The sequence below is a fragment of the Leucoraja erinacea genome, chromosome 1, assembly GCF_028641065.1.
Source record: "Leucoraja erinacea ecotype New England chromosome 1, Leri_hhj_1, whole genome shotgun sequence".
NCBI classification, from domain to species: Eukaryota; Metazoa; Chordata; class Chondrichthyes; order Rajiformes; family Rajidae; genus Leucoraja; species Leucoraja erinaceus.
Window position 1 is genome coordinate 67556307 of NC_073377.1, and position 25980 is coordinate 67582286.

At 44.7% G+C, this 25980-nt stretch overlaps 1 protein-coding gene across 1 annotated transcript in view; it reads left to right on the forward strand.

Annotated features, from left to right (window-relative positions):
* The first annotated feature begins 340 nt into the window (after positions 1-340).
* The window catches only part of corin (corin, serine peptidase), a 156447-nt gene continuing 130807 nt past the window's right edge, over positions 341-25980 (forward strand). The window contains 3 exon segments of the mRNA XM_055636671.1: positions 341-529; positions 3437-3581; positions 18603-19076. Of these exon segments, the coding sequence (XP_055492646.1) occupies positions 461-529; positions 3437-3581; positions 18603-19076 (688 nt within the window). The 5' untranslated portion in view covers positions 341-460.

The window sequence follows — 25980 nt, forward strand, 5'->3', positions numbered from 1 at the left end:
CAAAATTCCCACAAACAGGACCCGATAATTAGGCTGTCGGTTTTGAAGTGCCCTGCCCGCCCCTACCTGGGTCGACCTATCAGTTGCCCCACCCCTCGCTTCTTTCTACCAGCTATCTCCCCTCCAGTCTTGAGGAAGGGTCCCGACCCGAAACGTAGTCTGTCCATTTTTCCACCACAGATATTGCCTACTCCGCTTAATCCCGCCACTTTGTTCTTTGTTTTGCTCAAGGTCCCAGTATCTGCATCTCTTGTGCTATTGTTCAATCTTAGATTGGTCACTGTTCCTTTAAGGCGCTGTCAGTGCAGAGTTTGCGGGAGGAGTTTATTTCTTTACGTACCCAAATGCTGAGTACTGTGAGCGCGGCGTGAGCCTATTGAAAACGAGTAGAAGGGAGGGCTTTTTCAAGCTGTTTGATAGAAGAGGGAACAGGCGATCGTAGGATCCAGCAAATCTTGCAATGTTGTCAGCGCGGCAACGCGCTGCTCCCACGCCCGAGGAGCAGTATCAGCAAGTCAGCACTGGCAGGGTAAGGGGCATCTGGAAATTACAGGTGGTTTTGCCTTCGGGACCAGGTTTCTGTTGCATTTGCTTTATTATCCCTATTACCCGTTGCCCCAATGGGATTCAATAGTAACTTAAATGTACCAGGTGTGTTGATTTCGGGGATGTTCTTTGGTTTTGTTTTATGGTTTGTGAGGGAAAATTGTGTAAACCACAGGAACTTGTCCTGAAAGGAGCCGCAGATTTTCCATGAGCACCAGACCATCTGGGAAATGCAACCTTTGTTCGTGTATAAATTGGGTATATAGTGTAAGCCATGCATTTAGATGAAATAGCGTCAAGTATAATTTTGTAACTACATCGTCCAGGTAAGGAGATTCGTTCAATCGGGGTTGACTGCATTTTATTCCTAATGAGTACGTTCCAATAGTGTGGAATTTAGTCCTGCTGTAAGTGTGCTGCAGGTTTAAGTTGCTATCTTGCATTAAACCTCAAATGCTTTTATAGCTCGTCTTTATAAAAAAAACAACTTGGAGAATAGACAATAGACAATAGGTGCAGGAGTAGGCCATTTGGCCCTTCGAACCAGCACCGCCATTCAATGTGATCATGGCTGATCGTCCCCAATCAGTACCCCGTTCCTGTCTTCTCCCCAAATCCCCTGACTCCGCTATTTTTAAGAGCCCTATCTAGCTCTCTCTTGAAAACTTGGTCTGCTGTTGTGCAGATTTGCGGCAGAATGATATTTAACATGCCGAATATTTCATTTATATGATCAGAAAAGAAAGATGCTAACTTTCACTGTCTTGTATTCTGTGGTATTGGACAATGTTTCATGAAAAGTAAAGGCGCCATCAGTATGGGTTTGCACCTTCTGAGTTCCATGAAAAGTTGCAGGTGCATGAAGAAAACAGTTTTAATTTAAATTTAAATTAAACCTGTCCGGGTTTCTTTATCCCCTAGTAAGCCTTGTCCCTTTGAAACGTAAACTTTGTGCAATTTGTTCACATAACTCTGGCTTCTCACCAGTATTTACACCAGCATAATTCTGACCCTGCACTCCCATTATCACAGAATAATCACTTTCACGCAGAGAGTCGCGAGTTTGTGGAATTCTCTGCCTAAGAGGGCGGTGGAGGCAGGTTCTCTGGATGCTTTCATGAGAGAGCTATATAGGACTTTTAAAGATAGCGGAATCAGTGTATATGGGGAGAAGGCAGGAACGGGGTACTGATTGTGGATGATCAGCCATGATCACATTGAATGGCGGTGCTGGCTCGAAGGGCCGAATGGCCTACTCCTGCACCTATTGTCTAAGTTTGAACAGTCCTCGGTCAAAGTTTGAACAGTCCTCGGTCAAAGTCTGATGTGTACTTTTAAGGTTTTAATCATATTCTCCCCCCTCTCACCCAGCCCCGGCGTAGTCTGAAGTCTAAAGCCCTGGTATGGACTGGCAGGCTCCAACTGCGATTGTCGCTGAGCAGCTTCCGTGCCGGTGTGAAGTCTAACTACACTTCTCATGCAGGCTGGTTGTCCCGGGGTGTGACTGTGAAAGGTCTAGCCATGATCTATCCTCCGTAACCCAAATAGACCCGGAGCAAAACAAAACAATGCGTTGTCTCAAATGCTGGACAGTGTGCTCCTGAAATGGAAACTCTGAAGGCAAGAAAAGTACAATGGACAGAGAGATATCACCCCCCCCCCCCCCCTCTCCCCCCCTCCAAGTGTTTGATGTTATGTTGCCTGTTATTCCCGATAAAACAAAATAAGTAACGGTAGCACATATTTATTCCTTTAAAAAACATGCATGGTAACGTTATACATGCATCTTGCAATCGCTGTGGCAAAGTGTTGCACGTCGCGTTAACACGACTTGGTGACAGGACCCGGTGAGCTGTTCAGTCGGGAAATTATGTTTGATTTCTTAAATGCCCCCACCCCACTCGCTTCTGTATATTAGATGAAACAAGAGGCAGGACAAGAACATGGCACCCGAGGTAGAAGGTCAATCAGGCTCCAGAGACTGAATGACTTACTCCTGCATCAACTTATTAAGTAACTACATTACTGTGAACTGTATTCTGCACTCTGTATCATTCTCTTCCTTTAACCTACTGTACCTGAATTTAGCATAATCGCATGTATGTGTAAGATTATCTGATTTGATTGAATAGCATGCAAAACAAAGCGATTCACTGTACCGCGCCACACGTGATATTAATAATAATAATAATAATAATAATAATAATGATAATAACTTTAAGTTCTTAAAACGGGCCAGAGTCAGAGTGGGAGAAGTCGCCCACGGCATTAGGACCCTGCGGCAGCTCCACGTTGCTGGTGCAGGGACGGCCGGCTGTGAGCGTCAAGTCTGGTTTGGGGACTGAGTATTCTTGGGGTGGAAACACAAACCATGGCCATGCATTGATTCGTCAGAATCTACGGTCGCGCAGGTTATTTACGGTCACGTAGGTCTTATTGAATTGAAGCGAGTTCTCCGCCGAAGCGGGTTAAATGTGGGGGAGAAGTTGGAGTGGATAGCAGGGGTCCTGTAGAGTATCAACACATTCACTGACCCTGTCAACGACGTTACATTGCCATTGATGTGATTCGGACACCCCAGTCCAACGCCCTTGCCCTAGTCCAACGCCTTCATTTTCATTAGCAGCTAGTTGTTGGTTTAAATCGTTTAAACTCGGATCTGGATATGTTTATCACATTGTGTTTCATTGCACCTTGTGCTTTATGCACTTAACACGTGTATAATATTGGCTGGGAAACTGTTGAAGTGTGCAGCATCCAAACATGGTTGAGTTAATTCTAAATATGTTGTAGTACTTCGCAGCGTTTTGCAGTGTCCCAGTGGCACTCGGCGTGACGGTCTGGCTGCCTTGGGGCTACTGATGTCTGTCTGTCTTTGCAACTCAAGCAGGTGCCGGAGGCAGACGAGAGCAACATGGGGCCAGCCTGTCCACAGAAGCCGGGATCGGTCAAGCACCTCCGCCTCATATTGCTGATACTCGTCCCGTGTGTCTGCGCTTTCATCTGCGTGCTGGTAATCCTCTTGGCATTTGTAGGTAAGGTGCTTTCAGTATTTGTCCACGATCGCGTGTGTGTGTATGTGTGTGTGTGTGTGTGTGGGTGGGTGGGGGGTCTATGCTTTAGGTAATGCTGTTGTTTCTGAGATTTAATCCCTCCCAGTCCGATTTGTCTAAACCACTTTCTGATAAGCCAACACTAATTAACGGAGTGTTAGTTGTTTGTTTTTGGTTCCGATGTTTACAAATGTACTCGGGATGTCCAAAGGTCTACACATTGTGTGAAATGGGGTCCAATGCTATCTGTACAAGCAGGACAACACCGGGGCGCTCAGGGAGTAGATGTACTGAATCAATGGAAGTTTTGAGCTAACAGTTTCTGTTGCTTTGATTTGGTGAGTCTGTTGTGAAATCGGGTTAGTTGCTCCCCCCGGAGACTAAAAATAGGACGTTGGACAACTGGGATAAACAATGTGAAATCTTGTATCGTCATTGGCCTGGCCTCTGCATGTAATGAATCCATCAGCATATATCGAAGCGACAACACAAGGGTACTCGCGTACAGTCCAACGTCCACTTGTCTCCACCTTTCTGCTATCGTGTATTTCGTCGGGTATTAGACATTTCGCGTTGGATTCCTAAATGTGTTCATTGCTGAGTTGACAACTTCTAGTATAGTATACACCGCAACACGAGTTTCAGAGCCGGGTAAATGAAACGGGTGACTTTCTCTCAATCTCTAATCTCCCAACGCCGCGAGTGTGAGGAAACTCGCGCTGTCCAATGCAACGTTCTGAGATCTAGATGTGAAGTTTACTGAAATGTTTCCTTGCATACGAAAAATGGAGCATCATCTTTGGGTAACCGCTATTCCCACAACCAGAAGGAAAAGGTTGTCAGTTGATGTTACAAAATGATTGTTTTGTAAAAATCACCAGCTCCTTATCTTGAATTCTGCTCTGAAGCTTGATTTGTTGTGAGTGGGTTATTAAAGTCCATTGCTAAGAAGTTCAAAATAAAACGACCTGTTTAGATTTGGATCAATGGAAGTATATTATTTATTATCAGAGGTGTTGTACTTCTATTAGAGTTTCTATCGGAACTAAAATACACAAATGTCCAATGGAATGTTTAATAGATAGTTTGTTGATTTCCTTGCCCTCCAGAGAAACTGACTAACCTGTCCTTGCTCCAGCGCTTTGTGTTCTATTCAATATATTGTTCTTGCATAAAAGTCAAAATATTTTCAATCTGAATATTCAAAATGTAATATTTCAATGTTATACATGTATCAAAACATATTCACTGTCGCAGATGTGAGTTTTTAAATTTTACTTCACGATAAGCTGATGAAGTGGTTTACACCAAAGATAGACACAATCAGCGGACCAGGCAGCATCTCTGGAGAAAAGGAATAGGTGATGTTTCAGGTCGAGACCCTTCTTCAGACCTCAGTCCTTTTCTCCAGAGATGCTGCATGGGCCTGTCCCAGTTAGGCGACTGCGCTCGCCACATGGTCGCCACATGTTCGCTGATAGTCTCTGGTGAGTCTCCTTCATGGCCGCGAGGAGTTCCCGCATTCTGGGAACTATTCGCGGCCTCAGTGTGGTTGCCGCAAATGTTGAAAAATGTTCTGCGACCACAAATTGGTCGCCATGGAGAAAATCGATAATCTTGTAGTCATAGATGCAGTTGTAGTGGGGTCGCCGTGGAGTTATGGGAGTCGAGGTAGTCGTAGGTAGTTTTAGTTAATCGCCTTTGCTGACCAATTTTCATTGGCCCATTGGGGGAAAAAAATGTAAGTAGGGGTTTTCAGAACCAAGGATAACCGACCGGTAATGTTAAATGTCTGCCGAACTTCACAGCTGTGTATCTCTGGCTTCTTAAAAGTTGGCTTCACTCCTTCTCCACTACTTCTTCTCCACTCCTTCTTCCCCCACTCTTCTCCCGCTCTTCTCCCCCCCACCCTCTTCTTCCCTCCCTCTTCTCTCCCTGGTCACCGTTCCAGTTCCCGGTTTTTCAGGCGACTGCCGGAAACTTGACAGTCTACTGAAAAATCGCCTAAGTTGGACAGGCCCTATAACTCCAGGTTTTTGTACCTATCTTCCGTGTAAACCAGCATCTGCAGTTCCTTCCTACACAAAGTGGTGAACATGTTGGACACAAACTTGGTGAATTTGCCTTATTTGGATGAAAATAAAATGTAGTTGTTTCACTGTGTTAAATAGAGAAATTAAGTAGGTTAATAGAACATCGAAAGCAGAGAAACATGCCCTTCACCCCATACGATCCATGCCAAACATGGTGCCAGGTTAAACTATTTTCCCCTGCCAGCATGTGATCAATTCCTTGTATATCCATGTGCCATATAAGTGCTTCTTAATTGCCGTTATCATATCTGCCACCACCACCACCACCACCCCTGGAAGTGCATTCCAGGCTTCCGCCATGCTTTCTGAAAAAAGAAAATGGTCCCACACTTTGCCTTTAAACTTTGCCCCCCTTACCTCAAAACTCAGCTTTCTAGTCTTTGACGTTTCCACCCTGGGGAAAATGGTTTTGACTGTCTATCGTATGTTCATTAGATGTGTAGTTCATTACTGTTTGACTAATGTGGATTTATGTTTTTTAAATGCACTAATTAAAAGATATTATGCCAAATTATATAATTACCTTGGACATTTACCTAAATGTGATCCATAAGATGGCAGTAAAACATTGCACACTTCGATGAAGAACTGTTTCTCATCATTCATCATTATTCATCCATTTGGTAATTATTGCTTTGTATAATTCTGAAACGTGCAACAAATGTAAAGAACATTTGAGTTTTGTTGCTTTCTTTCATCTAAGCTGCTAGTTTAAATTAGTCCTTGTATTTGAAAGACTCCAATGTCAACAGATGCATCTGAGTTTGAACAGTGGAGTACAGTCAATATGATTCACGTGTTTGCTTTAAAATTATTTTTGCACTTTAAATGCACATAAATGCGTTTCACTTAAATTAAGTTTCTCTTGCATTTCTTTACAAGTTGCCATCAGAAATTAGCTTGCTCTATGCATTAATTTAATCTGCATTGTGTGAACAGAGGTCAAATAGACAGCATAATTTAAATCGCACAAGTGGTAATTTCTTCAAATCCTCACAGACCAATTGGAGCTTGTGCTGCAAGATCAGATTTGAAAAAATCAAAAGATCTGGTACAGCTCTGTTTGAACAGGGTGATGATTCATGTTCACAACAGTTTAGTTCACTGTACCGAATCTGGTGGTGTGCATTTCACACTTCTAAAAGCTTTTGTTGTGTGGGAGAAGAGGGAGCCAGCAGCAAAGACATTGATACGTGATGACAATCAACCTCTGATGGCATATAGTGTGTTGATATTCTTTGATTAGGAAATAATGTTTAGTAGGACAAGGATGCCCTCATTCTTCAGCAAAGGGGGTTCCCTCTCAAGATTAGTCTGAGGGTCATCAAAGAGATAGATGGTAGTTCAGGACTCTGTTTGTGGGGGTGATGATTCATTTGCCTGAGAACAGCTCGGATGAAACTGTCCCTGAATCTGGTGGTGTGCATTTTCACACTTCTAAATCTTTTGCTTGATGGGAGAAGAGGGAGTGGCCAGAGCGCAAATCGACCTTGATTATGCTGTTGACATCCAACTCTCTGATTGGCATTGCCAGAAAACAAGGTTTGCAGCCTGTTTAATAGATTCATAAGTTGAGTTAAGCGTTCTTTATAGAGTTCCAAACTAGGATATCGGAGATGTCCTCATTCTTCAGGAAACGGGGGTTCCCCTCTTCGACTATAGATGAGGCTCTCACCAGGGTCTCTTCTATACCCCATAGCTCTGCTCTCACTCCCCAACCCCCCTTCCCCCCACTCGTAACAAGGGCAGAATCCCCCTTGTCCCCATCTTCCACCCTACCAGTTGTACTACAACAGATAATCTTCCGACATTTTCGCCATCTCCAACGGGATCCCACCACTGGCCATATCTTCCCATCTATTATATCTATATATATATATACTATATACTCCATTTTTTGACTATACTATACATGTACAGTGAAACTGAAAGCTGCTCGTACTCAGTGCATACATACAATTTTACCCTGTCGGCTTTCCACAGAGCCCACTCCCTCCGTAACTCCCTGGTCAATTCTTCCCTTTCCACCCAAACCACCCCTCCCCTGGTACTTCCCCTTACAACCACAGGATATGCTACACTTGTCGCTTTACCTCCCCCCTTGACTTCATCCAAGGACGTAAGCAGTTTTTCCAGGTACGGCAGAGGTTCACCTGCACCTCCTCGAACCTCATCTATTGCATTCGCTGCTCTAGGTGTCAGCTGCCCTACATCAGTGAGACCAAGCGTAGGCTTGGCGACGGCTTCACCCAATCCTGGTCCAAGAACACTAACTCATCAGCGCCTCTACTTCCTGAGAAGACTACGGAGAGTCGGTTTGTCAAGGAGGACTTTCTCTAACTTCTATAGGTGCATAGTAGAGAGCATGCTGACCGGTTGCATCATGGCTTGGTTCGGCAACTTGAGCTCTTTTGTTTTCCTGGTGTTCAGAGCCAGATTGTTTTCTGAGCACCAAAATGTAGTAAACACTGCCCAGTCCATCATCAGCTCTGACCTCCCTTCCATCGAGGGGATTTATCGCAGTCGCTGCCTCAAAAAGGCTGGAAGTAACATCAAAGACCCACACCACCCTGGCCACACACTCATCTCCCTGCTACCTTCAGGTAGAAGGTACAGGAGCCTGAAGACTGCAACAACCAGGTTCAGGAATAGCTACTTCCCCACAGCCATCAGGCTATTAAACCTGGCTTGGACAAAACTCTGATTATTAATAACCAATCATCTGTTATTTGCACTTTATAATTTTATTTATTTATGTGTGTATATATTTATATTATAGTATATGGACACATTGATCTATTTTGTAGTAAATACCAACTATGTTCTGCGTGCTGAAGCAAAACAAGAATTTCATTGTCCTATCAGGGACACATGACAATAAACTCACTTGAACTTGGTCCGCACCAACCAGCGATCCACTAACTCTATCCTACACACAATAGAGACAATATACCCTTATTCCAAGCCAATTAACCTACAAATCTGTATGTCTTTGGAATGTAGACAAAAATGCTGGGTTCCCCAGTGGGTGAGGCAGCATCTATGGAGCAAAGGAATAGGTGACGTTTCGGATCAAGACCCTTTTTCAGACGGGGGTGGGGGTGGGGGTAGGTGGGGGGGGGGGGGGGCGGAAAGATGAAAGGAAGAGGCCCACTGTCTCTGCCTCTTCATTTCTTCTTCCCCCTCTCCCCACTCCCACATCAGTCTGAAGAAGGGTCTCGACCAAAACATCATCTATTCCTTTGCTCCATAGATGCTGCCTCACCCATTGAGATTCACCACCAATTTTATCTACCTTCAATTTTTCCAGCATCTGCAGTTCTTTCATAAATATTTTGTCTTTCGAGTGTGGAAGGAAACTGAAGATCTCGGAGAAAACAGGGAGAACATACAAACTCCTTACAGACAGCACACGTAGTCAGCGTGGAACCCGGATCATAATTGATAAGAGCAGAATTAAGCCATTCGGCCCATCAAGTTTACTCTGCCCTTCAATTATGGCGGATCTATCTCTCCCTCCTAACCCCATTCTCCTGCCTTCTCCCCATAACCCCTCTTCTTATAAATAAATGATTGAATAAGTTTATTGGCCAAGTATTCACATACAAGGAATTTGCCTTGGTGCTTCGCCCGCAAGTGACAACATGACCTACAGTGACAGTTAGGAATGACACATAAAACATTATCGATTAAACATGTGAATTAAATAAAATACCAGAGCAAAATGAGGCTACATATTTTTTGGTTATTGAGTAGAGCTACTACTCGTGGATAAAAACTGTTTTTATGTCTGGTTGTGGCAGCTTTGGCAGTCCGGAGTCACCTTCCAGAGGGAAGTGATTCAAAGAGTTTGTGGCCAGGGTGAGAAGGGTCAGAGATGATCTTGCCCGCTCGCTTCCTGGCCCTTGCAGTGTACAGTTCATCAATGGAGGGAAGGTTACAGCCAATAACCTTCTCAGCTGATCGAACGATTCGTTGTAGCCTCCGGATGTTCTGCTTGGTGGCTGAGCCAAACCAGACCATGATGGAGAAGGTGAGGACAGACACTACGATGGCCGTATAGAATTGGACCATCATTGCCTGCTGCAGATTGTGCAGCCTTGGTGCTGCTATGCTGAGGGTCTGAGGGTCCAAGATGTGCTTTCCCAGCCTCACATGCTGCTTCCTGTCTGTCGGGAAGCTGGTGATCCACTGACAGAGGGGTTCAGGCACAGTCAACTTGGAAAGTTTGGAGAGTAGTAGCTCTGGCACAATGGTGCTGAATACAGAGCTAAAATCAACAAACAAAATTGGCCCTTTATGCAAACTACAGAGGGTCCAGCACAGGGTTTGTGATATTTTTCAGCTTGGCCAGCGCAAGATTAGAAGTTTAAGAAAGAACTGCAGATGCTGGAAAAATCGAAGGTAGACAAAAATGCTGGAGAAACTCAGTGGGTGAGGCAGCATCTATGGACCGAAGGAATAGGCTGACAAAGGGTCTTGACCCGAAACGTCACCTATTCTTTTGCTCCACAGATGCTGCCTCACCAGCTGAGTTTCTCCAGAATTTTTGTCTACCCACAAGTTTGGAAGTTGTTCAGCCAGACCTGAACACATTTCTCGGCATTTACACACAATGGTGACTGTCTTGTGCTTCTTGTGCGTGGTGTTGGAAAGATTGGTGAAAACAGGGCCGCGACATGAACGCTCTTTCCTTGATGCCCCCCCCCCCCCCCCCCTCCATAACCCCTGACACCGGTACTATTCAGGGATCTGGCGCTGGAAGCGAGCAACTCTACCGCTGCGCCACCATATCCATGGAAAGATTGGGGCCTCTGCCAGATGTTTCTTGGCATTTAGCTCAACACCTCAAATGTAGCATCTGCCTGTGTCTCATTGAGGTTTGCTTTGTTAGGGCACGACTATGCTTTCAATATATCTAATAAAAAAATATACTGAAGTTTGGATATTGTTCCATATTCCATGACCAGTATTTGCTGTTTACCAAATGCACTGCAGTTACTCAACTAATGCCCCTGTCCCACTTAGGAAACCTGAACGGAAACCTCTGGAGACTTTGCACCCCACCCAAGGTTTCCATGCGGTTCCCGGAGGTTTTTGTCAGTCTCCCTAATGGTCGAAAGTGGTTTCTGCTTTTTCTATGTTCCGGCGATTATTTCAAAAAATTCATAAGTGGCCGCGACTAAAAATAGGTTGCCGTTTTTAAAATCGGAACTTTTTTAGTCAAAGCCGGTTGCCATGCTAGTTGAAGGTGGTTGCCGGAGGTTGCAGGTTGTGGAAGGTCTTATCTTCCACTACCTGCAACCAACCACCTGCAACCTCTGGCAATGACCTTCAACTAGCATCGCAACCGGCTTCGACTAGAAAATTATAGATTTTTAAAACGGCAACCTATTGTTAGTCGCGGCCTGTTTTGAATTTTTTGAAATAATCGCCGGAACATAGAAGAAGCAGAAACCACTTTCAACCATTAGGGAGACTGACAAAAACCTCCAGGAACCTCACGGAAACCTTGGGTGGGGCGCAAAGTAGGTTCCAGAGGTTTCCGTTCAGGTTTCCTAAGTGGGACAGGGGCATTAGTCACTACAATGGCACCTCCTAAACCTTCAACCTCTGCCACCAAGGAGGACAAGGGCAGCAGATGCATGGGCACACCACCATCTCTGGTTCCCCTTCAAGTCGTAGACCATCCTGACTTGGGAACGTATTGTCAATCCTTCTCCATTTTCTGGATCTAAATCCTGGAACTCTCTACCACAGAGTGTTGTGGGATATTCTTCATCAGCAGGTAGTTCCACAATGCTCTTTGGTGGTTCACTACCATCTTCAAGACAATCAGAGATGAGCAATAAATGCTGGCCTGGTGTTTGGTAGCCGCATTAAACCACTGAGCTTTTGCCATTAGGCCTACTTTTCTCTCGCCAATCTTTCCAGCTGATCTGGCCTGTTTGTAAACACATATCATGCTGTTCAACTGTGCCTGCCCATATAAAATGTTGCTGCCTTTATAATATTGCCCACCTCCATCCCAGTCCCAGTCCAGGTGCCACTGGGACATTCCGCAAGCAGCTGTCATCTCCAGACTTTTCTGACTGATCTCCCATTTCCCAACCTTTCACCTCCACCTTTGATGATCTAATGCTTTGAAGGTTTCCTCAGATGCTTGTGTGTATAACCTAGCATGGTTATAACATATCCGTCTTCATAATCTTTACCAGCTCAGAACATACCCTCCATTGACCAAGGTCTTGTGCCCATTGTTTTCCTTTAAGTTTATCATTGCAGACTGTGTCTTCATCAACATTCTGCTTCCTTTATTATGGTCCTTCGTAAAACCTGCCTGCTTGACCAAGACTTTTGCTATCTTCAGTGAAATAACTTCCTTTGGCTTGCTAAACACATTTAGCTTCTGCCTCTAAAAAGCACCCTGGGGCTTCTTCCTATTTCTATTGAAATAAAGAGGTCATTATTATACCAGGTCTGGTTTGACCAAGGGTCTGTCTAACCATTACAGAACTTTTATTTTATTTTTCTGAACCATTGAGAAGTTAGCAAATGCCCATTGTTGATTTAATTGCTGTTTGTTCTTATTCACTGGTTTTTAATGCTTTGCAGACTCTTTGCAGACAAACATAGTCATTTGCTCCTCTACAACTTTACTTCTTGGCATGGCAAAATATTGTAATTTGTCTTTCTCAGTGTCCTCGCATTCCTTCTGCTGAACGGTTGTGGCAAGGGTATAGAATCTATAATTCAATATAAAAAATGGAACATCTTCAGATGCAAAGGTTAAGCAAAGGCAGACAGCAGACAATAGTCAAAAGCAAGTCATGTTTAATACATCTTTGTGGAGAAGGGCTGATTAAACTGTGGATGTAATTTATATAGATTTTCAACAAAAAAAACATTTGATGATGTTTCTCAATAAAGCTTGTTGAAGTTCAGGAGTATGGCAAAAGAAAAATGATGTAAATGAAAGATAAATGGAGGTTTAGCCTTGCCAAATATTTTGTTTTATTTTTGGGCAGTCCATATTAAAAACATGAATTTCTGGCTGGAAGAAATGGATCAGCAACCAGATTGGTTAAGGATGGAAAAGGAAGACTGTTTACCTTTTGAAATCGGTTCGATTATGTTTGCTCCCACAAAACTGCACAAAAAACCTATAGGGAAAACCCTATAATACATAGTGGAATACGAATTTGGAAACAATTAAAAAAAGCTTTAAAATTGGATAATATATCACTATGTCTTCCCATTGGAAACAATCCTTCCATATTGGATAAAGGTTTCACACAATGGAAAAATTACGGAATTAAAAAGATTGGACATCTTTATAGGAAAGGCATTTTTCTTTCATTTCAAGAGTTACAACAAATCTATGGACGGCACTCAAATAATTTCTTCAGATATCTACAAATTGGAGATTATGTTAAATCTAATACACAAGATTATAGGACTAGGGAACCAGAAATTCTTGATAAATTTTTGAATAAGCATTCTAACACTGAAAAATTAATAACATATTTATAACACCTCTTAGACAGCGAGGTACCATCAATGGAATTATATAGATACATATGGGAAAATGAATTAGGTCAACCTATAACGAAAGATATTTGGAACGAAAGTCTACAATATATACATCAATGCTCGTTAAATGGCAGACATGCTTTAATACAATTTAAAGTTTTACACAGATTACATTATTCCAAAATAAAACTAATTAGAATTTTCCCACATATTTCTCCTATCTGTGATGAATGTCTGCACCTAGAGGCCAATTTAATACATACTTTTGCAAATTGTACAAAAATTAAAAATTTCTGAATTGATATTTTTGGAATAATTTCTGAAGTTGTAAATACTAAATTGGATCCAGATTCAAAACTAATAATACTTGGAATATCAGAACAAAGCTTAACACTCACAACAAGCCAAAGAAACTTCCTCGACTACAGTATAATAACTGGGAAAAAATTAATATTAAAATTTTGGAAAGGCCCTACAACCCCCACAATTAAAATGTGGATTGTGGAAATGTCGGAGACCCTACATCTAGAAAGAATTAGACTTGTCTTAATGGACAAACAAGAACTTTTTGTTAAGATATGGTCCCCATTCATGAACTATTTGAAGGGATAGATTGGCTCGGCACGGAAACCCAACTGAAACTTGAACTCAGGATTAGATGAAAAGTTATACTTTATAATCTACAAACCTATCTCCAATGACGTATTATTAGTAATTTGTTTCACTTTTTTTTTCTTTTTTGACATTTGTAATTCTTTTTTTTCTCTCTCTATCTATATAAAAAAAAACTAGAAGCAGAATCAATCCACAATTGAAAATTTTAATAATGTATGATTGATGTACATGAAAAGTTTTTACTATGATATGTAACTATATTTTACCACAACATGTTTGCTTTTAATAAAAATATAAAAAAAGAAAGAAAAATGCAGCATTATAGATAGGAACTTGGTTCACCAACAAGAAACTAAACACTAGGAAGAACTGATCGAATGGACTGGAGTATCCGACAGGTTTGTTTGGTGTGTTTGATTTGTACCTTTTGATGATTTGCACACAATCGGAAAATGTCTGACAACATTGAAATAGGAGATCTGATGAAGCGGACCACAAAAGACCAAGATTGAATTGAGTAGATCAGGTGAATAGTCAATAGTTTAATGTGAATAAGTACTGTGAGGGGGGACAAAATTGGGAAGGGGGGAGAAACAATACATGGAATTTTGCATTTGCTACAAAAGTGTAAATGCTGTACGAGGTAATTGTCATCGATTTCAAATATATATTTCCTTGAGAGAATGACAGAGGCCAGAAAAATTGCAAAGTTGAGCAATAATGTTTTGTGGCATAGAATAAAGGATAAATAAATGATACATTTGTAAAGTGCATGGTGCAGATTTGTCTTGTTTTGAACAGTAGATTGAAACCATATAAAGTACACGTGGTAAATTCACCAGAATAACTTCCTGGCAGGTCAGGTCGGTGGGAGTTCACCCCGCCACGGGCACCATGTAATCCCGTGCTACCTGCTCCATGGTTGGATTGTCGGCGACTTAACCGTCTCCCCCACCTGGTTTGCCAAGTGAGGAGGGGGCTGTGGTTCCCCAGCAGGACCAAAAACAAGACCTGTCAAAGGGCGGATGAGCTTCTAGCGAGCCAACGGCCATCCACACCAGTAGAAGTTGCGATCACTGCCATATATAGCATTGTAAGGAATGATGATAAAGCACACACACCAAAAGCCCATACTTCCAGCGGCGGAAGTCCGCAGGAACTGGAGGACGGAGATGTGTGGTGCGTCTGTCACCGTTACCGTTGGAAACCAGCACCACTGCGTCGCTAATGTTTTCAACGATGATGAATGAATGAGGCGAAGTGCAGGGACAGCACAGTGGTGCAGCGGTAGAGCTGCAGCCTTACAGCGCCAGGCACACGGGTTCGATCCTGTCCTTGGAAGCTGTCTGTGTGGAGTTTGCATGTTCTCCCTGTGAATGCTTTGTTTTCTTCTGGGTGCTCCGGTTTCCTCCCACATTTTAAAGACGTGCAGTTTTGTAGGTTAATTTGCCTCTTTAAATTGCCACTAGTGTGTAGGGAGTGGGTGCAAAAGTAGGATAACTAGTGTGAACGGGTTGTCAACGGTCGGCTGGCCTTGGTGCTCCGAAGGGCCTAAATCAGTGCTGTATCTATAAACTAAACTAAGTCATAATAATGAAGACACTCTAGACGAAGGATGAGAGGGAAGATCCAGAAGAAGTGTTTTTTAAATGACGATGGAAGCAATGTGGAAGATATTTGCTCTGATTGGAGTATTGTTGACAAGGGATCATCTACTTAATATTTTCACTAAGGGAATGATTGGTGGATGGTAGTAGAAGTCTCAAAACTCTTCAGTTTCTTTAATGATTCTAGGATGGAATGCTTGAATATACCTGGCCATTTGTTCATCTTATCTATGCTAGCTCTCAGCAGAACCTATAATATATAATATAGAATGTGGCACAAGAACAGGCCCTTTGTCGTACAATGATAGTGCTGAACACAATGACAATTTTTTTTAAAAATCCATTCTGCTTGCATGTATTTAATATTCCTTCATTCTCAACATATCCATGTGTCTACCAAAAAGCTGCTTGAACTCCACTGTCATATCTCCGAAGACTACGGAAAGCAGGTCTCCCCACTACACACCTACGAACTTTTTATAGGGGGACAATCGAGAGCACATTAACCTATGGCATCACTTCCTGGTTCGGGAGCTGCAAGGCGTACGAACAGCACCAACTAGACAGGATTGTGAAGACCGCCAGCAGGGTTATTGGTGCTCCACTCCCTTTCCTGCTGGACATATACAGGAAGAGATGTATCAGCAGAGCCATCTCCATCATCAAAGACCCCTACCACCCATCGCATCACATATTCTCCATCCTGCCATCTGGGAAGAGGTACAGGAGCATTAGCTGCAAAACCAGCAGGATGCTCCTCAGCTTCTTCCCGCAGGCTATAAGACTGATAAACGGACTTTGCCCCCTGCCAAAGTATCGCGCACCAAACCACCAACCTGGACACACTGCAGCAGAGCCACTGTTGTGCCGCTGCCGGACGGAACGCCTGTTGATGTTTAGTAGAGGGTAGAGTGTTTAATTTGTTCATGATATATGTATTTTTATTTCTATTTATTTTTTTACTGCACACTGAATGGACACTGGTTGAGCAACGTTTTTTTGTTTCCTTTGGGTATGTGAATACTCAGGAAAATGACAATATAGATATACTATACTATATCTGCTTTCACTACCACCCACTGACAATGCATTTGTGTTGGGGGAAAAAAACACTTTCCCTGCACATCTCCTTTCAACTTTTCCCTTCTGACCTTAAAGCAGTGCCCTCTCGTCGTTGACATTTACTCCCTGCAAAAAGATTCTGGCTGTTCATCTTTTCTTATACTTCCATCAGGCCTTCTCTCAATCTCCAATACTCCGGAGAAATCAATCCACATTTGTCCTTCTCTTTATAGCTAATACTCTCTGATCCAGGCAGCATTCTCGTAAACCTCTTCTGCATCCTCTTCAAAGCCTACACAACCTTCCAGTAATAGAGTGATTAGAATTGTACATGGTAGTCCAAAGTCCTGGAAAGCTGTAACATTACTTCTTGACTTTTGTACTCGTTGCTTCAAGCCGAGCAATTCTATCCCATGTTCCTTTCTCCTTTATTTCCCTGTTCACCTGCAATTTCTCCCTCACATCCCCAACAGCTTTTTCTTGATTTTCTTCTGTCACGTAGCCGATACTAACAGGTGAATGATGATCATTATTTAACTTGCTAGCGCATCCTTGGGATGTGGAAGGAGATTCAACCCTATTATGGAGATGCCATGCAATCTTCATACAGACAGCACCTGAAGTCAGAATGAAACGTGACCACTCCAAGCTATGAGCCAGCAGTGCTAATTGCTTTGCCATTGTACATAGGTCAGACTATTGCAGCATGGAGGAGAAAATCAGAGAATGAATATCCATAATTTAAGAAACATAGATAGATTGAGAACATAGAAACATAGAAAACAGGTGCAGGAGTAGGCCATTTTGGCCCTTCGAGCCGGCACCACCATTCAATATGATCATGGCTGATCATCCAACTCAAGGAACAAAAGGATGAGATTAGACAATTGATCTCGTAAAAATCTGACATGATGATGGTTGATGTAACAAAAGTATAATGGATTTGATGGCCTTGATTTGTATTTCTAACACTGAGAGAAACTAGTACGATAAAAATCACAGAAGTTGTTGGGCTCATTGCATGAATGGCCTAGATTTTTTAGTCAAAGTAACAGAGTGATAATGGCATGTGCAATGTTTAAGCGCAGCAACTTCCTGCAAAGGCATGAAGCTGCCAGAAGTAGTTGAGGCAGGCACAATAACAACTTTTAAAAGACATTTTAACAGGTATGTGGATGGTTGAAAGACATGGGCCAAGCACAGGTTAATGGCATATCTTAGATGGAACATCTTGGTTGGCATGGAGAAGTTGGGTCAAATGACTTGTTTCTGTGCTCTGTGACTCTATGGCAGAATCAATAATCCAAGTATTGCTGTCTAAAGTGCATCACTCCATCGTAAATGTTAATATAACAGCGTGGTAACATTTGACTCAGCATTGAAATGCATTGTTACGTCCTACATTTACAGTAAATTACATTATGACCAGGGCAGGATACTGATGTACTTGGTTAAGGGGATGCCCGGGTTACCTGTCTTGTTCACACAACTCACTTTAACTGTTTTACCTTATTGCGACATTATTGGCATAAATGCTGTGACATGTTGCGCAAAAATCTAAAAGCTTAAATGCGCAAGAACAAGAATAACTGATGCTTTTAGATGTCATTCCACAATATAATTTCCCCCACTAATTATTTAAGTAGCTTGTGCAGTCCCAAGATCAAAATGTTAATCAAAATAATTATATATTGCTTTTATTTAGTGACAGCAGAGACTCCAGCTCCTTCCTTAATCATTCAAGCCATCAGATTAAGTACTGGTCCGCATATTATTTTAAGGAGCTGTGTGTGGCCTCTAAATGGTAGCAAATGAAATTGCTGGGGACACTCCTGTCAGTAAGACCTTGCAGCCTATTATGGCTCATTAAAACTTTTCACGTAATGGTTGTGACATTCACCTTTGTGGTATAAGCTGTTGAAGAAGAACACTTCTCCATTGAGAACCCTTCTCCATTGAGATCCCGTGCAAATTTTGTTCCACAAAAATTAACAACGAGGGGGCAAATTTTGTAATGGTGCGAATTTGAAAATTAATCTGAGGGATTCACTCAGGATGGTGCACTAACCTTCTCCTTTATTGCTTTTGACCAGGTGTAATTGGGAACGGATTTTTTGATCAAAGGAAGAATGATGTCCTTTCAACCAATGATGAATTCATCACTCCTTACACAGATCTTGGAAACAGTTCAGGACCGCCACAACAAATGGACTGGGGGACTCTTTCTCCTTTAGTAGTAAATGTCTCATCTACTGTGGGCCTAAACAGTGAAGGCGAGTTGACTGATTTGAATAAAGAACCGTTGAGCACCAAGAACACACAGGTGGACAGTTTCTTGGCCTTTACACAAAGTACACCACTCGGGTTTGATGACAGCAGCAACGACACATTTCTGCATGCAGAAGGCACAAGTTCAGTTGCTCAGACGACAAGTGAAACATCTTATTCTTCTGAGCCACTTACCAATGTCTCAGTTCTCAATACTTTGTTCCCCATCCTCCAACCCACCAGCTTCACAACAGATATTGACGCAACATATGAAGCTTCATATTTTAACATCAGCTTTGGTAAGATTTTATTTACCTTGTATTCAATTATCTGTTGATTTAATTTGCACTTAGTCAGGTACAAACTTCCAATCCCTTTATAATACTTCTCAGTAGACTTTCTATTTGCTTTGATATTCCAAGCTCTTTTCAAGGTTGCTTGATTAATCTTCTGGAATTTTTTGAAGATGTATCTAGGAAAATGGACAAGGGAGAGCCAGTAGATGTAGTGTACCTGGACTTTCAGAAAGCATTTGATAAGGTCCCATATAGGAGATTAGTGGGCAAAATTAGAGCACATGGTATTGGGGGTAGAGTGCTGACATGGATAGAAAATTGGTTGGCATTCAGGAAACAAAGAGTAGGGATTAACGGGTCCCTTTCAGAATGGCAGGCAGTGACTAGTGGGGTACCGCAAGGCTCGGTGATGGGACCGCAGCTATTTACAATATACATCAATGATTTAGATGAAGGGATTCAAAGTAACATTAGCAAATTTGCAGATGACACAAAGGTGGGTGGCAGTGTGAACTGTGAGAGGATGCTAAGAGAATGCAGGGTCACTTGGACAGGTTGGGGGAGTGGGCAGATGCATGGCAGATGCAGTTTAATGTGGATAAATGTGAGGTTATCCACTTTGGTAGCAAAAACAGGAAGGCAGATTACTATCTAAATGGTGTCAAGTTGGGAAAAGAGGAAATGCAATGGGATCTGGGGGTCCTTGTTCATCAGTCAATGAAAGTAAGCATGCAGGTACAGCAGGCAGTGAAGAAAGCGAATGGCATGTTGGCCTTTATAACAAGAGTAGTTAAGTATAGGATCAAAGAGGTCCTTCTGCAGTTGTACAGTGCCCAGTGAGACCACACCTGGAGTATTGTGTGCAGTTTTGGTCCCCTAATTTGAGGAAGGACATTTTTGCTATTGAGGGAGTGCAGCGTAGGTTTACAAGGTTAATTCCTGGGATGGCAGGACTGTCATATGCTGAGAGAATGAAGTGGCTGGGCTTGTATACTCTGGAGTTTAGAAGGATGAGAGAGAATCTTATTGAAATATATGATTATTACGGGTTTGGCCACGCTAGAGGCAGAAAACTTGTTCCCGATTTTGGGGGAGTCCAAAACCAGAAGCCACAGTTTAAGAATAAGGGGTAAGCAATTTAGAACGGAGACGAGGAAACACTTTTACTCACAGAGAGTTGTGAGTCTGTGGAATTCTCTGCCTCAGAGGACGGTGGAGGCCGTTTCTCTGGATACTTTCAAGAGAGAGCTGGATAGGGCTCTTAAAAATAGCGGAGCCAGGGGATATGGGGAGAAGGCAGGAACGGGGTACTGATTGTGGATGATCAGCTATGATCACATTGAATGGCGGTGCTGGCTTGAAGGGCCGAATGGCCTCCTCCTGCACCTATTGTCCATTAGAAATCCAAAATAGTGCTGTACTCTCCTCTGAATCTGGTTTAGGATATGAGGGAAATAATATTGTGTCTCAAACAAGAATCTTAAAGAATCACTCAGTCTGAACCACAAAATTAAAATAATTAATTCAATGGCAAACTGCGAGCAAAAACGGAAATAAAATAAACCAGAGTAAATAGGTGGAGAGAGATGGAAAAAAAATAAATTAACTGAAAGAAATTCAAATGAATAGGGTATCACTGTTGTAAAAGTTACTTTTAAATGTCAGTGAGGTTGTTTGGCAATAATCAAGATGCACTCGGATTGCTAACGTTCATTTATATTTGAATAAACAATCTGATATTTTCTGGCCTGTTTGATGGGTCTATTGTCTAGGTACTCAGATTTTGCATTCTTCGGTTTACTTCAATACCTAATCTTGTAGTGAGATGCTATTACAATGCAGCTCTTGGAAGACCAGGAGATTTTAATAACTTCTACAGTTTCTGGGTGTTTCAGTCCGGTTTAATCTTCACCATCTATGTATGATCACATAACCTTGGTAGTTTGGCGGTCGCAAGAACGACAACTAAGTTTTATCAACTTATATATTTCGCAAATAACTTCTTAGTTCGCAGGTTCTTACAAACATGTCTGGCCACAACAGTGGTCAGCACACAACTGCCGCCAGAAAGCGAAACCGCGCGAACAACAGCAGCCCCTCCCGAGTCACGTGACCGCGGCTTCCGAACGCCGGGTTCGATATCTGCTTGTGCCAGCAGGCACCGCTACATGCCCCCCCCCCCAGAATCCACGGAACGGAAATGCACGGGTAACTGGACGGTTCGACCGGAACGCATAGTCCGAGGTCGCTGGGCGAGCGTAACAGTAGGGGCCGGCAAAACAGAATTGGAGGGACGCGACAAACGCGAACGAGAGACGGGCGTAACAGAGGGGTAACAGGTGCAGGGCGCTAAAATGGCTGGCGGATGCCGCTACCGGGCTTTCCTTGTTGACGTGAGCTGGCTTAAGGCGGCTGATGGAGACTAACTCCTCCCTGCCACCCATGTCCAACGTGAACGTCGAGGTACCAGTCCTCAGCACCCTGTACGGACCTTCGTACACCCGCTGTAACGGCGAGCGATGAGCATCCCTACGTAGGAAAATATAAGCACTATCCCGTAACATAGTAGGCACATGCACCGCGGACGACCTGTGGCGGGAAGTGGGAACCGGTACCAAAGCGCGCGCTCGCTCGCGAAGGTCAGCTAACACCGCCGAAGCCGGGACCTCCTGATCACGGTTGACTGGCAGAAAATCCCCAGGTACCCGCAAAACCGAGCCGTAAACCAGCTCGGCCGAGGAAATGTTGAGGTTTTCCTTAGGCGTAGTTCTGATGCCTAGGAGAACCCAGGGCAACTGGTCAACCCAATCGGGGCTGGTGAGCCGGGCCTTCAACGCCGACTTTCAGTGTCGAAAATCCGATGCCTCCCGGCAATCGAGACAATCGGGCGGGCTTTGCCCGTCGAGATCGCAAAGGACCCCCACGCCGGCGGCGCCGCAGGGCACCTCAGCCAATTTTAGGCCTGATTCAGCATTGCGGTAATCCCCCATGCTGGCATCAGCCTGTTGGGCAGCGGCCAGCTCCGCGTAATCCACACCTTGGCTTAAAGCCGAATCCTCAGGGGCTGCTGGACGGGGCAGTGCGTCAGCCACAACGTTCAGCTTCCCCGCCACATGCCGAATGTCAGAAGTGAATTCAGATATGTAGGCGAGGTGCCGCTGTTGCCTGGCGGACCAGGGATTGGACACCTTATTCAAAGCGAACGCGAGCGGCTTGTGGTCCATGAATGCGGTAAACGCGCAGATCGCTAGGTAAAGCGCGAGGAGCTCCCGATCAAAAGCGCTGTACTTGATCTCGGGGACCCGCAGCTGCCTGTTGAAAAACGCCAGCAACACCCAGCGGCTACCTACCCGTTGTTCGAGGACAGCACCTACTGCGACGTCAGATGCGTCCATGGTGAGGGCCGTTAGGGCCGATGCCCTAGGGTGTACCAGCATGGTGGTGTTAGCCAACGCTGTCTTAGCCCCCTCGAAAGCCATCTCAGCCTCCTTGGACCAGACCAGGTCCCCAGGCCCATCCGCTAGACATTGGAACAACGGCCGCATGATGGCGGCTGCTGACGGGACGAATTGGTGGCAGAAATTGACCATTCCGATGAATTCTTGCAGGCCCCTGACGGACAGTGGCCTAGGGAAGCGACGGACTGCGCCGACCCTCTCGGGAAGCGGCTGTGCGACGTGGCAGGTAACGCTGCGACCATAAAAGGAAATGGAGCGCAATCCGAACTGGCACCCCGCAGGGTTGACCACCAACACATGTTTGCGCAGAGCAGGCAGAGGTGCTTAACGTGCTCGGCCTGCGAGCTGCTGGCCACCAGAATATCATCGAGATAGATGAACATGAACAGCAAACCCCGACCGACCCGATCCACCAACCTTTGGAATGCCCGAGTGGCATTCTTCAGCCCAAAAGGCATTCTTAGCCATTCGAAAAGGCTGAAAGGGTTCGTCGGGATGGACCGGAATCTGATTAATCCCGCGTATAAGGTCGATCTTCGAGAAGAAGGTTGCACCCTCCAGATGAGCCGAGAAATTCTGGATGTTTGGGACTGGGTACCGATCTGTCGTGGTTACGGTGTTGAGACGCCTGTAATCACCGCAAAGTCTCCAACCACCGGACGCCTTGGGCACCATGTGCAGCGGGGAAGCCCAAGGGCTACCCGACCACCGGACAATTCCCATGTCCTCCATAAGTTGGAACTCATCTCGTGCGATGCGCAGTTTATCTGGCGGGAGGCAACGCACGTGGGCGTGACCCGGTGGGCCCTCGGTGGGAATGTGGTGGACCACGCCATGACGGGGCGCGGCCCCGTCGAACCGGGGCATGAGCAACCCTGGGAATTCGGTGAGCAGGGCTGCAAAAGGTTCCTGGATCTCAGCTACCTCGTCGAGTTGCTGTTGGAACGTGGGCGAATTGCGCGGCTTTTTAGGGCGCAGGTCCGACACTGGAACCATGCGCCCGCCTCGCACATCGACTAACGGGGGAATGCGAGCAAGAAATCGGCCCCCAATATCGGCTGGGTGACGTCAGCAACGGTAAACTTCCATCTATATGGATGGGAGTCTAAATTTAAGTCCAGGGTCCGCGCACCGTAAGTTTGAATGTCACTCCTGTTGATGGCCAAGAGGACGGGTCCTATCTTACCAACGCGGGTATTTTGGGGTGGTCGGTGGAAGGATGCTGGTTATGGCACCGGAGTGGACCAGGAAATGGTGGCCGGAGTGCATATCACGGACGTAGAGGCGTTTGTTTGGGCCAATCGCGTTCGCCTCTATGGGCAATCGGCCGAGGCATTTCCCTGAAACGAACAGGGGCTTCGGCATCTTCGGGCCTCGGTACCATAGTACTGATGGTAGTAGCATCAACGTCGTCGGCTGTACACCTCCGGCAGCGGCGATGCTTCTTCGGCGATGGGCTGGTCTTGCTCTTCCTCCCGATGTCATCTCGGTTGCACCTGCGCCGTGATGAAGGAGCGGGTGAAGGCACAAACATCCCGCCGTCTGTGGGCCCACAACTTGTCAGCTCTCTCTGCGAGGTGCTGGTGATCGCTGAAATCAGCTCTGGCGAGCATCAGGCAAACTTCGTCAGGCATCTGCTCTCGGAACACATGTTCGAAGAGCGGACATGAACGGTGCCCGTCCATCAGGGTGAGCATATTTGCCATGATGGTAGATGGCCACCGATCGCCAACACTGTCCATATGTAGGATTTTCGCCGCCCTGTGTCTGAGGCCAAAGGTGTGGAGCAGGAGGGCCTTCAGACCTTCATATTTAGCGATTGTCGGCGGGTCTATGATGTAAGGCAACAGCTTTGAGGCACAGTCCTGTGGCAGAGCTCCTACCACATGAAAATACATGGTGTCATCCGCAATAGAGCGGTGCAGGTGGAACTGCGCCTCAACATGGGCGAACCACACCTGAGGTTGATCAAGCTAAAACGAAGGAAGTTTGAAGTCCGGTGAACCCTGCCGCACGCCGGCCAATTCTGCAGGAACATAGTCTTCCTGCATGATCTTTGCTTGTCTAACGACGGTGATCACGTCGGGGTCACAAATTTGGCGGTCGCAAGAACGACGACTATGTTTTATCAACTCATTTATTTCGCAAATAACTTCTTGGTTTGCAGGTTCTTACAAACACATCTGGCCACGACGGTGGTCAGCACACAACTGCCACGCGAAAGCGAAACCGCGTGAAAAACAGCAGCCCCTCCTTAGTCACGTGACCGCAGCTTCCGAATGCTGGGTTCGATACCTGCATGCACCAGCAGGCGCCGCTACAATAGTACATTTCGCTGTGGTTAACTTTTATGTCATTGTGTGTCTTGCTTTCTTTTTAGTATGGCTGTATGGTAATTAGAGTTTCACTGTACCTTAATTGGTACACATGACAATAAACTGACCTGACCTGTATTAAAGGCTTGCTAACAGCAGGTCAGGCAGCATCCCTGGAGAACATGGACAGGTGATATTTCAGCTTGAGGCCATTCAGTTGTTAATAATAATATTTGGTGTGCTTTATTGCAAATACAGTTTTTGAATACACTAGTGGTCATGATTGGTAGAATAAGAACACCACAGTAGGTAAAAAGGCTAACATATAATCTGACATACTGCAGTCAGCAAAAAGCAAAAAAGAAACCCTGGGGGGAAAAAAATGTTCTGACTGTATAATAATAATAATAATAATAATATATTTTATTGTCATTGCACATCAGTGCAACGAGATTTGGTATACAGCTTCCAACCGATGTCAAAAAATAAATAAATAAAATATACTGTGCAACGTGACCATCTGAGGGAGACAGTCCAGATGGGATGGGGGCACTCAGCAGGGCCGGTTCAGAGCCGCTATAGCTCTGGGAATGAAGCTGCTTCTGAGTCTGGAGGTTCGGGTGTAGAAGGCCTTGTAACGTTTGCAGGAGGGAAGTATTTCGAACAGTCCATTACAAGGGTGTGAGGAGTCTTTATGGATGCTGACGGCCTTCCTGAGGCACCGTGTGTGGTAGATGCCCTCCAAGGCTGGTAGCTGTGTCCCAATAATCCTCTACGCCCTGTGGACGATGCGCTGAAGAGCTCTCCTCTCCACCTTCGTGCAGCTGAGATACCACACAGAGATGCCATACGTTGATATGCTCTCTATGGTGCAGCGGTAGAAGGTTGTCAGCAGCTGTTGGGGCAGACCAGTCTTTTTTAATGTCCTCAGGAAGAACAGTCATTGCTGTGCCTTCTTGACCAGCGCAGCGGTGTTGGTGGACCATGTGAGGTCCTCTGAAATGCGAGTGCCCAGAAACTTAAAGCTGGACACTCTCTCAACACTTTCCCCGTAGATGGAGATTGGGGCGTATTCTCCATTATGGGACTTCCTGATGTCAATAATTAGCTCCTAGGTCTTGGAGGTGTTTAGTG